Source organism: Pelodiscus sinensis, chromosome 3 (genome assembly GCF_052426305.1).
Source record: "Pelodiscus sinensis isolate ZL-2025 chromosome 3, ASM5242630v1, whole genome shotgun sequence".
Classification (NCBI taxonomy): Eukaryota; Metazoa; Chordata; order Testudines; family Trionychidae; genus Pelodiscus; species Pelodiscus sinensis.
In genome coordinates, this window is record NC_143054.1 from 86147393 (window position 1) to 86163759 (window position 16367).

Below are 16367 nucleotides of genomic sequence, written 5' to 3' on the forward strand. Positions count from 1 at the left end.
TATTTTTTACCCTGTCTAGACTGAATAACCCATTTTCTTTATACAATTACTCAGCCCCTTGGTCTCCGTGACACAATGATGTGTGATTGTTGTATAAATATTTCTCCCATAGGGAAGAGAGAGAAACTTGTTATAATTAGGTTAGAATATTTTCCACATTTAAAGCAACAGCTAACAAACACATTTATAAAATATGGCTGTGGCATATGTCATCAGCTGGCACTGTTACACAGAGTCTTCCACATTCTTTTTCTTATTGTGCAAGCAATTGGGAAGACATGCTGCAGTTGTGGTTCTGTTACTAGTAGTTAGAAGGAGCTACTTGAGAGCTGGTGGAGAGTTTGCTTTCTACATTGGTCTCGGATTAGAGTCAATTCTTGAGGCAGAGTTGCTCTCTGGGAATTGAACATTGGTGTAGGGATGAGATTTCTGATGGAAGGGATTGGCCTGCATTCTGTTTGCCCACCTCTATTCTAAGACTTGTGTACCATCAACTTACATCTATAATATAGCCTGCCTAAGTGTGACTGATTTCTTCTCCACTGGAAAATGTATCTCTAAGGCCTCAGACATCAGTAACCACATGGCAGAAGGGTGGTACTAGTGTCAGAATGGGATACTGATGTTGGAAAAAGGAGCACCAATATCAAGGAATTTTAATTTTGCTTAATACCTCCATTCTCTTTTATGGGGACCATTTCCATATAGGGGACTGGAATCTTTCAGCTTAAATGTGCAGTTTCCTTTGAATTCTTGCGGTAAGAAGAAAGATGTGGGAGTTGGTTATGGGGGGAAAGGGCTGGCTTGCCCTGAAGATTAGGAGAAAACCTTTACATTGCCTTAAATTATAAGAGGAAACTGTATATCAAATTAGGTGGTCCTAGCCCAGGGGTGGGGAACCTTAGGCTTGGGGGCCAGATGCAGCCCCTGACTTCTCTGGATCTGGCCCCGAGGCTCATGGGTTTTCCCTCCCCAGCATTAGGGAGTCTGCACTGGCACTTCCCCCCACCCATTGCTGGAACACACAAAATCAGCTATCCTGCTCCCTCCCTCCTCCCCCGGGGCTGGTGTGCAAGGAGATTGTAGGGAGTATCTTTCTCCTTCTTGGTCAGGGGCTACTGTCAATGAGGGGTGGGTTTTTTTTGGCTTTTCACTTGTGTATGGCCCCTGGCAATTTTTCTGTGGGTCAGCTGCCTCTGACTCAAAAAGGGTGCCCCATTTCTGGGAGTTCTTGAACAAACAGACAAACAGATAAATTCTCTCAAATCTATAGTAGATTTTTTTGTTCGTAAAATAGGGATGACACAACACTATAATATTGTGCATATTAGTGTAGTGCTTTTTCTGTAGCACGTTGAGCTGTTAATCTGAAAAGTTTTCTATTGAGGTGATGCATTATTATTATTATTATTAACATTTATTATGCAGATGCCAATGGCAACAAATTAGCAAAAATTAATTAATTTGTGAGTAAAGCCTTTTCCCCCCTGCTGAATTGTACATTTGATCCAGTGTGTGAAATTTCCCATACCCTATTTCCCCTTTCATCAGTCCTTGTTTAGAGAGTTGTCCTTTGTGTCAGATCTGGCATTAGCAGTATTGGTTAGAGCCATTGATTGGCATTACTTTTTTTTTAACCACAACTTTTGGCAGAAACAGATCTGTTGTGATAAAATTTCCATCTGGAAGTTGGATTGAAAACAGAGAGAGACCAATACAGTGCAAATGAATGCCCTAGTTATTGGGCAGTTAGCTTTTTTTGGGGAGACACTCTAGCCAACAGTGGTTGGTTTTGTGGGGAGTATCCTGAACAATGGGCAACTGACTGTTTTGTGGAGCTTCTTGAGCACCAGACAGTTACTATTTTTGGGGGGTGCCCTGGCCACTACTGGTGAACTGGTTTTCTTTGTGGGGAGACACATTTCACACCATGCATACTATCATAATTTTTCTACAGGGCATGTCTTGTGAGGTTTCATATGAAAATGCAGAACTTGATGATCAGTAATATAATGGTAAATGCATATAGCAACATTATATATAAATTTATGATCATAAGCTGAAATCACAATTACAATGTATTTCCCAGATAAGTCTGGGGAGTAGCTAAACCAGTTTCTCAAAAGGCAAGCTGATGCCCCAGACAAGTACTGGCCGTTCTTTGGCAAGAAAGGGAGACTGAGACAAAGAGATCTGCATCTTAGGAAAGAAACAACATAAGAATTCCTTCTTCCAGCAAACCACTGTCTCTTGGCTCCCAGCTAAAAGTGCTTTGAAAAGAGGGACTGAAACTATAAAAAGAAGAGGCAAACACCCTATGATCCTCTCTCCCCTGACCATCTCATGTTATGCACCCGAGAAAACAAAGGAAAAGAGCTATTGGACTCCGGGTGGGTTTGTGTGTGTGTCCTGACCTGAAGAGTTTGGTCAGTAATGCTGTTGGAAGTATGTGGTAAGAAACTTTATTGAATCTAATATAATTTGCTAACCTAGCCACTAGAAAACATTGTTATCTTCGTTTTTTGTAATCATTTCTTACTTTTATGCCTCACTACTTATATTCACTTAAAATCCATTTATTTGTAGTTAATCAGCTTGCTTTATTTCATCTAATCCAGCATGTTCAACCTGAAATCTCTGAATAACTGCATTTAGGGTGGCAAACTGTGTATATCTGATTCTTTTTAAGAGTGTAACAGACTTCATATATTTGGGCTGCCAACAAGAAGGCTGGGCAGTACAACACATACACTTCTTGGGGAAAAAAACTGGGACTGGGAGTGTTTTGCAGTCACCCAGCAATATAACCAAGGCTGGTGAATGATAGGCTGCCATTACACAAACACATCTGAGTGAGCTGCATGCTGGTGGTTGTATGTAAGAGGTCCAGGTTAGGAGCTACAACAGTAAGGCATTGCAAAGCACTCCTGCTGAAGACCAAGAGTGTTGCAGCTCCCCCCTGGTCTAGATTGCACTCCAGTATGTCATAGGGTACCCAGGCTATTGAATGGTTGGCTGGTTATTTTGGGATGATGCTCTGACCATCAGGTGGTTAGTTGTTTTGGGAGATGCCATGACCATTGGATGGTTGGTTATTTTGGGGATAGGGCTGGCCATTGAATGGCTGTTTTTTGTGGAGGGGCACTCTGGCCTTTGGATAGTTGGTTGCTTCAGGGTGTGCACTGGTCATTGGGTGGGTGATTGGTTGTTTGGGGGGGGTGCACTGGCCATTGGATGGTTGGTTAGTTGGGGGGGCGCTGACTATTGGGTGGTTGGTTGTGTTGGGGGTGGCTGCTCTCTCCTTTTCTGGTGAAAAACGTTTTAGATCTTGTTTTTGTTCTGATGCTCAAAGGCACTTTAAGATTTACTGTAAGCGGGGATCGCGGTTCTCCGGGCTTCTGCCTTGGTAGTGATGGCTCCCCTCAGGGGCTATAAAACTTCCCAGGACTTTCCCAGCCGCGTGCCGCTGTCCGCGGGCAGCTGGTACTGAAGGGGGAGGGGAGGAAAGGGGGAGGGTGGAAACTACAACTCCCGGCAGACCCACTCCGGGCGGGGAGCGCCCGCGGGGCCAGGGGCTGTGGCGCGGCATGTGCTCCCTCTGGTGGGTGTGAAGAGCCGGGGAGGGGAGGAGGCTGTTGCCCACTGGCTCGGTCTGGGCTCCCGCTGCTGCACTCTTGTGTTCACTCCCTGCCTCGGACTCGCTCTCGCTTCCAGCCAGCCCCCGCGCGGAGGGAGGGAGGGAGGCAGACACACGGCGCAGGGCCGAGGGACGGAGCCCGGCGGCGGGCTGCACCTGGGCGGGCGTGAGCGGCAGCAGGAGCAGCGCGAGGGGAGGGGGGCGCAGAGCGGCTCGGTGCAGCTCAGCAGCGGCCGCCTCTGGTCCAGAGCGAGCCCGACACGAGCTGGGGAGGGGAGGCTCCAAAACTGCGGCCACTCCGTGACCAGCCCTCGGTGCTGGGAGAGAGGCGAGGTGGGGGCCGCCCGCCCCGGGCTCTATGGCCGCGCAGTGAGCAGCAGCAGCAGCAGCAGGAGCGGGGCACCGCGGCCGTGGCTCTGGAGCTGGCGCTGCGCGGAGGAGACGCGAGCGAACCCCGCCGGCAGCCCCAGCCGCCGCCGCCCGCGCGGAAGGGTGGCCCGGCGCAGCATGCGCCCGGCTGCCGCCGTCTGATGCCCAGCCCCGCCGCCGCCGCCGCGATGATCTCCCCCGAGCAGCCGCCGCAGCCCAACCATGTTGTCGCCACCATCGAGAACCTGCCGGCGGAGGGCGGCGCCGGCGGCAGCGGCAGGAGCAGCATCTCCGCCTCCTCCTCCCCCGGCGTGCGCCAGCGGCTCCGCAAAGTGCTGAACAGGTGAGGAGAGGGGCCGGTCCGGGGAGACAGCGCCACCCGGGGCCGGGCAGCGGGGGTGTGTGTGTGGCGGGGGGGGGGGGCTGGCTGGGATCTCCGCCGCTCCAGACAGGAGCTGCTCCCCCCCTTCTGGCCTGGGGGGTTTTGGGGGGAGAGCAGGGGCGCACGACACTGCCCCCCACGGAGCACCGGCTCCCCAGCCTTGCTCCTTGCAGCGCGGGGAGGCAGCAGGGGGAAGGAGGGCGGTGTGGTCCCTAGGGCTCTTACGCAGCAGCAGGGCGGCCCGTCTGGTCCTGGAGCCCCTCAGATTGCAGGGGGCGGGGGTTGCTGGTGCTGCGGACCCGGGCGGAGGAGGGCAGCCGATGCCACGTCTGGCGCTCACGGCCAACCGAAGCCGCCCTGCAGCAACACGGGTCGGGGCGGGGGGGGAATAGAGGCAAAGTGTTAAGATGAGAGAAGAGCTGGTGGAAGTGACCTTATCTGCCAGGGCTGGGGGGGGGGGGGGGTAAGAGCCCCACTGCTCCTCCCGGTTCGCTCGCAACTCGGGACCGCTCTGCTCGCTGTTGGAAGGGGACTTTGCACCATGCTCTGTGTCAGCCCTTTCCCCCACTCCCTTCAGAGCTAATTTTTCCATCGCTGATGACTCCATGAGAGGGAGAACTCCTCAGAATAAGCCTCCAAAATGCTCACCTTTCGCTAATGGAGCGCACGGTCACAGTGTAAAGACAAGAGATAACCATAGACTCCATGCTTTGCAGTCTGCCGTTTTGATTCTTAATGGAGAAATCCCTAAGGAGTTGCCAGTTTAGCTGAGTGGAGCGATGAGCTTGAAGTGGGAGGATGTAGAAACAAAGCTGTACAATTGTCATAGCAGAGGTGATCTAGCTAGTCATTATTTGTGTGTGGGTTTACTGTGCTCGCGCGTGTGTACATATAATATTCCAAACAAACAAAGTCGAGTGCCTCAAGAGATTTTAAATGGGTCCTGGAATTAGTTGTTGCCTGGTTTCTAGTTTGCATTGTTACCGTCTGTGCTCTGGTACCAGAAGTGAAGTGTTGGTGAGACTCTAATGGGCAGATTTGCATGTGCATGTGTTTTGAATTGTGCATGGTAAGATATTATGACTTTAAGAAGAATGGGTTAAATAAGGTACCAAAAGAATAAATCTAATGAAATATTAGATCAATGCATTTAATGTGTGTGTTCTCTCTTTGCAAATGACTTGTTTCTTTTACCTTGGCTCCTATTGAATTTGTTATTTAAATAATCCAAAGCAATGGCTGTGGTTAAATTTCCCCATAAGAAATGGGAGATAAATAATTGAGAGGCATCTTTTTAGCAGGACATCTGAAGCTGTCACTTTTGCATCTTCACAGTTTTACTTGCCCTACTGGGCCATGGCTGATACCTGCCAAAAGAGTGTATGAATGTTCACATCTCACATTACACCCACATTAGTTTCAGACAAGTGCAGCATGGGAAAACAGCTACAAAAAAGCCCAATTCCCTCTCCCGAATGTACCACTTTTGGAGACAGAGTGCCTTTACTCTTCCAAGCTTTTAAAAATTTGGAAGCGATGATTGTTACCATTAATCCTGAAGGTTTTTGTCTGATTCCTCAAGGAACATTGCCATTAGTTTTGATTAATGAACTCTGATAATTCTAGGAAGCTCTTAAAAGCATTTCTTAAGGCGAAAATATATTTGTACTTAGTTACTCAAGGGTATAGAAGATTGAAGAATAGTTGAAATAAATAGAATCTTATCTGCACAGGCTTGGAGATTCAATGCCACATTCTCCAAATGCCTCAACCCAACTGAATCCTAATGGTTCTGCTGTAAAAGCAGTGGGCACACACAACTCTCTCTTCAGCCCTTCTTGATAGAGCTGAGCTTTTCGGTAACTCTGCATAAATCACTGTAGTTGGGAATTTGTGAGGCAAGGGAAGCAATGGAGGTTTATGAATGTGATCAGTGCAAAACTTTTTTTTACAAAAAAGAAAAAAAAACAATGTTTCTCCATGCCAGGATATATATGAGGGAGAGACTCCCCCCCATAATAGCTAATCTGGTCAGTAGGGTATTCACTTTATTTGAAACAGGGACTTGAACCTGGGTTTTCCATATTCTAGGCTAGCTGCTGTACCACCACAATAATGATTCAGTTTGTCCCTCTAAAGTCTAATCCGGGGTGGCTTTTTTGGCTTGGGGGCTGCTGATCCACAGAAAAATCAGTTGTAGGAATCGGGGCCAAACAAACAAATAAAAACCTCACTGACATGGCCCCCACTTGAGAAGCGGATAGATACTCCCAACATTCCTCTCACACACCAGAGCCTGGTGGGGCCCAGGCTAGTAGATATTGTGGGCCCCCTTAGGCTCTGGAGTGGGACCAACATTGAAAGGCTCAGTGTGTGGGATGGGGTTTGGGGTGTGGGGTCTGGACAGAAGAGTAGGTGCAGGAGTGGGTTGGGAGGTCTGGAAGGATGGTAGGGTGCAGAAGCAGAAGGGTCTGGGCGATGGGGGGGCGCTTACCTATCACAGCTCCCTTGTGACACTCCTAGCTCCATTTCCCCACTGCTCCCAAGTTTTGTCCCCTGCCACTGGTATTGGCCAAAATTACAGCCAGTCGGAGTGGTGGTGGGGGCGGGGGAACCTCCAGGCAGCACTTTGCTGCACTGCTGTTTCTCTAGCTGAGGGTGGAAGAGCAGGGAGGGCAGCAGTGCATGGAGCCACTTCCTCCCCCTGCCAGGCAGAGCTCGTGGGTTAGATCTGGACAGTTGGGGGGGGGGGGGGGGCAGTGCTGGTGCTCCAGCCCCAGGCTCTAGGTTCTCCACAAATTCAATTAACATTTAATTATTTATATAAAATGGGTGGTTTTTACTGGAATTACTTTGAACATAAATTCTGAGTAAGTCTTGAACCTAAATCTCCCCAAACCCTACTGAGTAATATGCTATTTGCTATTCTGGCACGAGGGGCATCCCTTGTCTTTTCCTGGACAATTTCAAAAGATCTCTTTTTCATTGTAATGTGAACAGATTGAAATCTTGATGTTTTTCATAAAATTGAATTGTTTTCTGACCAGCCCAAGTGGCCTAGTGAGTCAGATACACAGGACACATGCACTGTTACTCTAGTTTAGGCACAGGAATAGTGACCACAAAAGTGTCTTCTAAGTGGCCTTAACCCTGCCCATGACCATGAGGTCCTAGATTTGTTCTTCCAGTCCATATCTGCTCACATGTGGGCTTTGCATATGTGAATAGTACTCTTTATTTATCAAGGGCCAAGTCAATGTTGTATTTATTTTAATTTATACTTAAATAAAATTACAATATTTTAAACTTTTGCACTTCTGACAGATTATTTTGAAACAGTCCATACAAAAAATAATGGTTAATATCTCTGTGGAGGTCAAAAATAGCCTTTTCTTAGGTTAGAAGAACTTGTAGCTCCATCCTGCAATAAACATAATGGCATTTTATCATAGTATTAATCACCCTTTAAATGGGAAAAATCGAAGGTCTCAGTCCTGTAAAATGTCATAATGCTCATGCAAATATCTCCGCATAAAACCTAACAAAGCATTTGCGCTTTAATTTGCTATGAAAGGTAAAATGCAAATGTAGAAGGGAAAGGAAAGAATACAAATATCAAACCCAGAAATCAGTACCAATTGCTCTGCATCAATACGTTTTCCTCTGTTAGAAAAGTGTACTGTATTTTATCTGTGCCCTTTTTATCTACCATTTGTTTGGGACATTTGTGGAAGGCTATTTCTTAAAACCTACTTGGGCTGGATTTCTTTCTTCTGTGTAGAAAAGTCTCTTAAAACAAACAAAATAACAGGCTGGCACCAGCTGAGTTTGCCAAAAACTTATTTGCAGTCTGGAATTGGCCTGGCTGGGAAGGAAACTGCCAGCAGGGGAAGGGCACCCATAGCAGCTGTGAACTAACTCGCTTTCTTTGTCTCTTTCTCACTCACTCTAATTCAATCACCTGGTGAATCCAGAATTGTCTTCCAAGGTTTCTTTAAAAATTGCATTACAAGCTGTGAAAGCATATAAAGGTTGAAAGGTAAAGTTGAAATATTCCCCCCCCTTCCCTCAGTAATTTCCAAGATTAGAAGACAAGTGGACACTGTGGAAGAAAATCTCCAAACTGTTACAGAAGAAAACAAATGAATTGAAAAAAGGCTTGAGTGGTTAAAAAGGCTGTTTGTCTTTCTTAGTGTCAGGAGGGCAACAACAGAAAATCAACATACAATTAAAAATGGGAAGGTGCTTGGCATCCAAAAAGTATAACACAGGATAGAAACAAGTGGTGAGGATTACTGGAATTATTTTAAACATAAATTCTGAGGTGTCATTAATAGTGAAAATGATCTATTGTATTCTGAACAAACTACCTGTTATTTTTTAAACAGTGAGAGTGTGTCCATCAAGGCACTCATGTTAAGGGCGAAAATTGTGTTTGATCCTGACTCATGTCCTGCAACTTGTAAACTGAGGTGTTTGAACTGGGCCCATTGCTATAAGTGGGGGGAGGGGAGATTCCATCCTCCACCATCTTCCATGCTTGCCCTGCAACCCTAGCAGTGGCTTTCATGTGAGCTGAAAGAGACCGTAGCAGCTTCTGGCCTTTCCTGCTACAGCTGCTCAGCCCCTGCCCTGGTGACCATGTGGTGCGTTGTAGTGGAAGAAGGAGAGTAGCTCTGGCTATTCCATTGCTGCCTTCCTCCTTGGAGTGTGGGGTCCAGGACTGGAATGCAGCTGGCTCTGCCTGATCCTAGAGGACCACCTTGTAAACAATGGTTCCCCACTCCCATATAGTCATCCAGGGCAGCACAGGAGAGGGGTGTGAGAATTCTGATGCCACAATTGAAGAAGGACATTGAAAAATTAGGAGACAGTTCAGAAATCCCTACGAATGATTAAAAGATTGGAAAGCATCATGGCTTATAGTGACAAACAGATTGAGCTCTCTTGAGTCTAACTTAACAGAGAGATGGTTAAGGGGTGATTTTATTACAGTCTGTAAGTACCTGCATGGGGATCAATATTTGATAATGGACTCCACAATTTAGCAGAGAAAGGTATAACATGATCCAGTGGCTGGAAGATGAAGCAAGACAAATTCAGACTAGAAATAAGGCATATATTTTTTACAGTTAGGGTAATTAACCAGTGGTACAATTTGCCAAAGGGGGTGGTATCTTCTCCATCACTGACAATTTTAAATCAAGATGGGATATTTTTCTAATACAGTAGATACGTTCTGTCACCTATGTAATACAGGAGGACACACTAAATGATCACAATAACACTTTCTGGCCTTGGAATCTATGTAGCCACAATCAGAACCAATAACCTATAGTGATCTTCGGGCCTGGGCCTGGTGCAATTTAGGGCTGTGTGGAATTGGGTTGCCAGCTCTGTGGTTCCAGAGACCATGAAACTGAACGGCTGGCACTGTGTACAGACACCTGTACAGATTTCCCAGCATAGCCACCTCAGAAAATGGATGCTCCTGGAAAAACTTGGACACATGGTAATCCTAGCTTGGGACAGGGATGTGAAAGTGTAACCATGTGCACAATTAACCGATGAGCCCGGGCTTATCAGTTAACCTTAACAGTTACACGCAGGCTCCTAGCATGCTCGGGAAGCCAGCTTAAAAGTTGGCTACCAGCACATACTGGCTCCCAGGGAGCCGCCTATTCCCATCCCCATGCTGCTGCTTCTGTATCAGCAGTTACATTTACTTGATTAAACACATTTTAACATCCCGAGTCTGGGGGTTGCTATCTGTTTTACCAGGTGTATATTGTACTCCAACATGGGACTTGTGGGTTGTCACCACACTCTTTGTACCATCTGAGTAGTATAAAGAGAGTGTAGCAGGGCATAGAATTACTTCTAAAGTATTGATTGATGCTCTTTGACCTTTTTTTGTAATGTGTTTCAGCCTCACGCTGAAAAAATGGAACACCACTGTCTCAAAGGAGCTGAGGAGAGGATAAACTGCTGAAACATGGAAGACAATTGTTGTTTGGTTGTCCCCTGAGGGGATTCAGACAATGCATTTACTGAAATGAGGGTTATAAAGTGAATTCTCTAATTGTCTCCCTATATGCACATAACACTTAGGTCTTACTATTCTGACACAGAACCAAACAATTGGGTCAAAGTTGGACATATTGAAAAAAAGAATTGATAGGAACTTACGATAGAGATCTAAACAATCACAAGTGGTGTGGGAAAAGTGAATAAAGAAGCATTATTTACAGTTTCACACAATACAAAACCGTAGGTCAGCAGTTGAAATTAATAGACTGCAGGCTTAATATAAACAGGAGGAAGTATTTTTCATACAGAGCATTTATAACCTTTGGAAATTATTGCAGTGATATGTTGTGGATAAGTTCATGGTGGATAGGTCCAGCTATAGCTGTTAACCAAAATGATCAGCGGTGAAACCCTATGTTCAGGGTGACCCTAAATCCCTAACTCTCAGATGCTGGGTGTGCAAAACAGGTGGCTTACTTTATAGTTACCTTATTCTGTATACTCTTTCTGAAGCTCCTCTTGATTCAGGATCTGTTCTGATGAGTGAAACTTATTTGTATTTATCTCCATTTGTAATTGAGGCAAACAGTAATGTTTTTGTTAATAGAACTTAATAGAACAGGAGATAGTTAAATAATAAAGATACTCTAGAAAGAGAGAGACAAGATGGATGAGATAATATCATTTATTGGGCCAACTTCTAATCATGGAAAGGACAAACTTTCAAACTTCACAGAGCTCTGTGAAGTTCAAAAGTTTGTCTTTTCCACCAATAGACTTTGATCCAATAAAACATATCACCATAGCCACCTTGTGTGTTTCTGGAGTATCTTGTTGCTTATTATGTTTACAATCTTCTGATTAAATTCTGTAAACAAAAAGCTTGCCACGGGGCCAACATCATTACAACAGCTTCAGAGGGGAAGCCGAGTTAGTCTGTAACAGGAAAACTTTAAAAACAACATAGTCTGGTAGTACTTTAAAGACTAACAAAACATGTAGATGCTATCCTGAGCTTTCGTGGGCACAGCCAACTACTTCAGATGACTGGACCATCCAACACTCCAGTCATCTGAAGAAGTGGGCTGTGCCCACGAAAGCTCAGGATACCATCTACATGTTTTGTTACTCTTTAAAATGCTGCCAGACTAATTGTTATCATTACAACAGTACTGGAAGATACTCCAGGTAAATTTGAGTAGTTTTGTGACACTTTAGAGACTAACAAAAATATATATAGTATCATGAGCTTTCATGGGCAAAACCCACTTCTTCAGATAAGATGGTCTTGAGAGTAGCTTAGACTTTCCACCAGCCCCTCCTGTGCCGTTTGTTATATCATTACTGTGGTAAGGTAGGACTTGTGCTGTCTGTCTGTCTGTCTGCATATTCATGCATTTCATGCTTATAAAAGGAACCATGCATGACCTTTATTACACAAGGAGAAAATGAAAATGTGCTAAAAAGGATAATTCATATAGGGAAGAAAAGAACTATTTTTTTATTACCAAAATAAGTATGAAAATGTGTACCTAAGGTCTGTTTTTATACATCTTGTTAAGAAATACAGCTGTCTGGGTACAGTTTGAACAAAACCCTGCTTCCTTCCAAATTCATTACTAGTTTCAGAGCTGAGGAAGAATTCATCCCAATACTGCTCAGTAACTATGAACCTAGACTGTATGCCAAGGTTATGGGCTCTCAAGATGAAGACATGATATGTTACATGTCCCTACAACTTCATTGCAAGTCACAAAAACTGTAATTCCAGAAAAATAATCTTCTAAAAATGTATAGTCTTATGATAAATTAGGTATGTATGTATATATTCTTATATTTAGAAATAATAAAACTAAGGCAATTTATTTCAATGCCCCAAAGCAGTAACATCATTCAGTTGACTGATTAGAGACATAAACAACAATCCAAATAATTTATGGCATTTCTACTTTAACAAAAGCAACTTGGAGATCAAACATAGTCCCATTTGGAGTCCCCTTAAGAAATAAGTTTTTTTTTCCAAAACAAAAGAATTTGCTTTCTTTGGCATTTTTAAAGCTATTAAAGTCCCCCTGGAATAAGGGCAGGTGGGAAAAAAATGGATTGGATGCCTTTTCACATAGCTTTTGTTTCACCTTTAGAAAAAATATTCAAAATTTCCATGTTGTTAAAGAAAATGCACATTTTGGATCATAGATAAAACCAAGACTTGCTCTTGTGTGTTTTTTTTATTATCTTGCTCTTCTGAGAAGAAACTTGCAACTGACCATTATAGAGTGTGTTCTGTGTATCTGTGTGGGTGTTTTGTTTGGGGAATGCTTGCTATTGAAAAAGTAGTTTCTGATTTAGTGTATTAGTCCATTTTTAAAAACAACCTTTGGCTATGTTAGTTTCATATTTTGGACTTGTGCTGCTGTCTTCCTCTACTCAGAGGTTATGACTAGAAAAAAAATAGATCTTGAAAAGTGGACCATTGCAAAATAAATCTAATTAGAAATTCTGTACTGTTCCCTATTTCCATTATTTCACCTGTAGCCATCACTCTGAAAGCAAATAACATCTTTGGGTAAGATATTGTTCCCAGTGATTTGTGTTGAAATATATGGCTGTTTGTATTATAATATTAGTGTATTCTCTCCCCTGCCCATGTACTTCAGTATGTCTAAGTTTATTGGAGAGGTGGGGAGCCTTTTTAGAGTTGGGGGCTGCTGACCCACAGAGAAATCAGTTGGGGGCTGCCCACAAGTGAGAAGCGGGGGAAAAAAGCCCTCATTGTAGCCCCTGAATGAGAAGGAGAAAGATACTCCCCCCATTCCCCTTGCACACCAGACCCTGGGGGGCCCCCCAGTCTAATAGATTTTGTGTATTCCAACCCCACAGGGAGGCAGCAGGAGGACTGGAGCACCAGCACAGGCTCCCTGCTGTTGCAAGTGGGGAGGGGAGAGAGGGAACTCTGAGCTTCAGGGGCTGGATCCAGACGAGCTGAGGACTGCATCCAGCCCCAGGGCCTGAGGTTCCCCACCCCTGGTTTATTGGAATGCGGCCTAATATCTCTAAATATGCAGAGATACAGTGTGTGCATGCCTATACATGTAGAGCCTGTCATCACACTAGGAGGGACTCTGGGTGTCTCCTCTAACCCACTAGCATGCCTCCTCATTTTGGAGGTTGAAATGAGAGGGGACCTTAACTTCCAGCTAGTGCTAGTGCAACCACCACCAGGTGGATTTGAACCTGGGACCTCTGAAGCGGAGTATAGGAGCCTTTACCCTCTGAGCTAAAAGCCAGCTGGCTCCTAGCCCATATTGTAGAGGTCTCTTGATCTTAACTGTTGCTGTAGTCTCGGTGCCACTGCATGGTAACCACACTAGGGCTATGTCTACACTCACGGCTTCTTGCGCAAGTATGGCCGTTCTTGCGCAAGAATCCGCAGAGCGTCCACACTGCCTGCCTGCTCTTGTGCAAGAAGATTTACAGTACGGTGTGGTAAGAGAGGGCTTCTTGCACAAGAGCTACACTCTTTTTTAACAACTGTAAGCCCTCTTGCACAGGAGCTCTTGCGCAAGAGGGCAGTGTGGACGCTCGGCAGGGATTTCTTGCGCAAGAAAGCCCTATGGCTAAAATGGCCATCAGAGCGTTCTTGCGCAAGAGAGCGTCCACACTGCCATGGGTGCCCTTGTGCAAAAGCACAGCTCGCACATGGCAGTGTGGACGTTTTCTTGCACAAGAACCCTTGCGCAAGATGTTCTTGCGCAAGAAGCCGCCAGTGTAGACATAGCCTAGGTGTGTGGGTTATACTAGCATCAAGGGTGTTGGCAGGGCAGTTCCACTGGCTAGCAGCTGAGCCACAGGGGAGCACTTGTCCACAGGAGGCTAGACATGATGCTCCCATTACATAAGGAGAGATAATCTGGAGCCTAAATGAGGGCGCTCTTGTACTTGGCTTCTGACAAAAGTTGCAGCAACTAAATAACTGTCACATAGATCCAAACTTTGCCCTCTGGGTCAGGGAGGATTCCCAGCCTTCCAATTGCCCAAAACCCAATCCTTAGGTTTTGCTGAAGGCAAGTGAAAAAAACCCCAACTGGCCTCGGCCAATCTGGTGGTATGAAGAAAAATTATTTCCCAGAGTCCATATGGTGACTAGCATAGCCTGCAGCAACCTAAGTGACAGAGAGTGGGCTGACTGCTGGAAATCAGCAAATAGGAATTGGCTCTGAGCATGTGTAGTATCCTGGCTCCAAATCTCATGTCAATTCCCACCAAGACCTGATGGCTCCAAGTCTTACAAGAACTAAAGCCCACCCTGGAAGTTCTGTGGGGTCTGGAAATCTTGTGGGACCCAGTCTGTCCTGTCCTTTTGCCCTCTCCCATTGTGAGACCCACCAAAACACATCCTTCAGTGGGCTCTGGGCTCTTTTAGGATTAAGGCCCTAATGCTCTGTTGCCCTTGTCTTTTTCCTGATAATTTGCACCATGCATTGAGTATGTCTGGGAGTCATATTCTGAAGTTGAAATTGTTCAAAAAGTGTTGATGCACCAGGACTGAAGCTTGCTTAGTGCCCTGCATTCTAAAATACAGAAATCTCACAGACGTACTTGATTGGAAAAAGGCTATTCTTAGACGGAGTAATTTGAAAGACAAATTATGTGTGTTTGTGCAGTTGAACTGTGACATTCAGCAGGTCTGTGCTTACTGGGTACCTGTTGTAAGAAAGAAATTTTGACAGGGGTTGTAAGTCAGGCTTTGGGAAGAAGTTAGTGCCTCTTGAACTGGGGAGGGGAGGGAGAGCGGTTTCTAAAGAGTAACAGTATAAATGGCTCCATAGAGAACTGTGGTGGATTGCACAGAGTGGCTCTGATCAAATGGATAGAGCTGCTTTAATGTGCTAATGAGGGGAAGACCAGATGCCAGCCTTGATGAGAGGAGTTCTTTGTGACACTGTGTCTTCTGAGATGGCTGGAGTCTCTGTCCTTATCACTGCTACTGCTGCTGCTTCAGGCAAGGATAAACACTGGGGCTATTAGCGAGGTGTTCTCTTCCTTTACATCTAGCCTTACAAATCAACACCTGAATGCTGATTAGGGCCAATCACCAAGAGAGTTTGGAGAAAAGTGCCTGATGAGAAGCTAAAAACTATTCTTCAGGTTTGTCAGACTTGTGAGTTGAGTTCATGCCCAGCTGAAGTCACTGGACAATTGTGTATATAATACACACACACACACTTAGCTGTATGGGGCTCATAAAACAAAGACTGTAAATATGAAAATTACAAGTATTTGTAGGTGTGAAATTAGTGATGTGAACAAATTAATATCTAAAAGCTTCAGAGGGGTAGCCAAGTTAGTATGTAACTGGAAAAACTTAAACAACAACAAATAGGCTTGTAGCACCTTAGAGACTAACAAAGCATGTAGGCTGCATCTAGACTGGCATGATTTTGCGGAAATACTTTTAATGGAAAAGTTTTTCCGTTAAAAATATTTTCGCAAAAGAGCGTCTAGATTGGCACGGATGCTTTTGCGCAAAAAGTGCTTTTGTGCAAAAGCATCCGTGCCCAGTATAGATGCACTTTTGCGCAAGAAAGCTCCGATGGACATTTTAGCCATTGGGCTTTCTTGCGCAAAAAATTAAGGTGCCTGTCTACACTGGCCCTCTTGTGCAAGTATTCTTGCACAAGAGGGCTTATCCCTGAGCGAGAGCGTCAAAGTATTTGCACAAGAAGCACTGAAGTCTTACATTAGAACGTCAGTGCTCTTGCGCAAATTCAAGTGGTGAGTGTAGACAGCTGGCAAGTTTTTGTTGCGTTTGCGCAAAATCTTGCCAGTCGAGACGCACCCGTAGATGGTATTATGAGCTTTTGTGGGCACAACCCACTTTTTGTGCCCACGAAAGCTCATGATACCATCTACATGTTTTGTTAGTCTCTAAGATGCTGCAAGCCTATT

At 45.1% G+C, this 16367-nt stretch overlaps 1 protein-coding gene across 2 annotated transcripts in view; it reads left to right on the plus strand.

Moving 5' to 3' along the window:
* The first annotated feature begins 2312 nt into the window (after nt 1–2312).
* Nucleotides 2313–16367, plus strand: part of SLC35F1 (solute carrier family 35 member F1) — a 349374-nt gene continuing 335319 nt past the window's right edge. Inside the window, exon 1 of one of the 2 annotated variants that reach the window (XM_025184648.3) lies at nt 2313–2452. In XM_025184648.3, the coding sequence (XP_025040433.2) occupies nt 2349–2452 (104 nt within the window). In that variant the 5' untranslated portion in view covers nt 2313–2348. Of the gene's footprint in view, nt 2453–3657; nt 4350–16367 lie in introns of those variants that run through there. The other variant, XM_075924049.2, reaches the window with a different exon arrangement.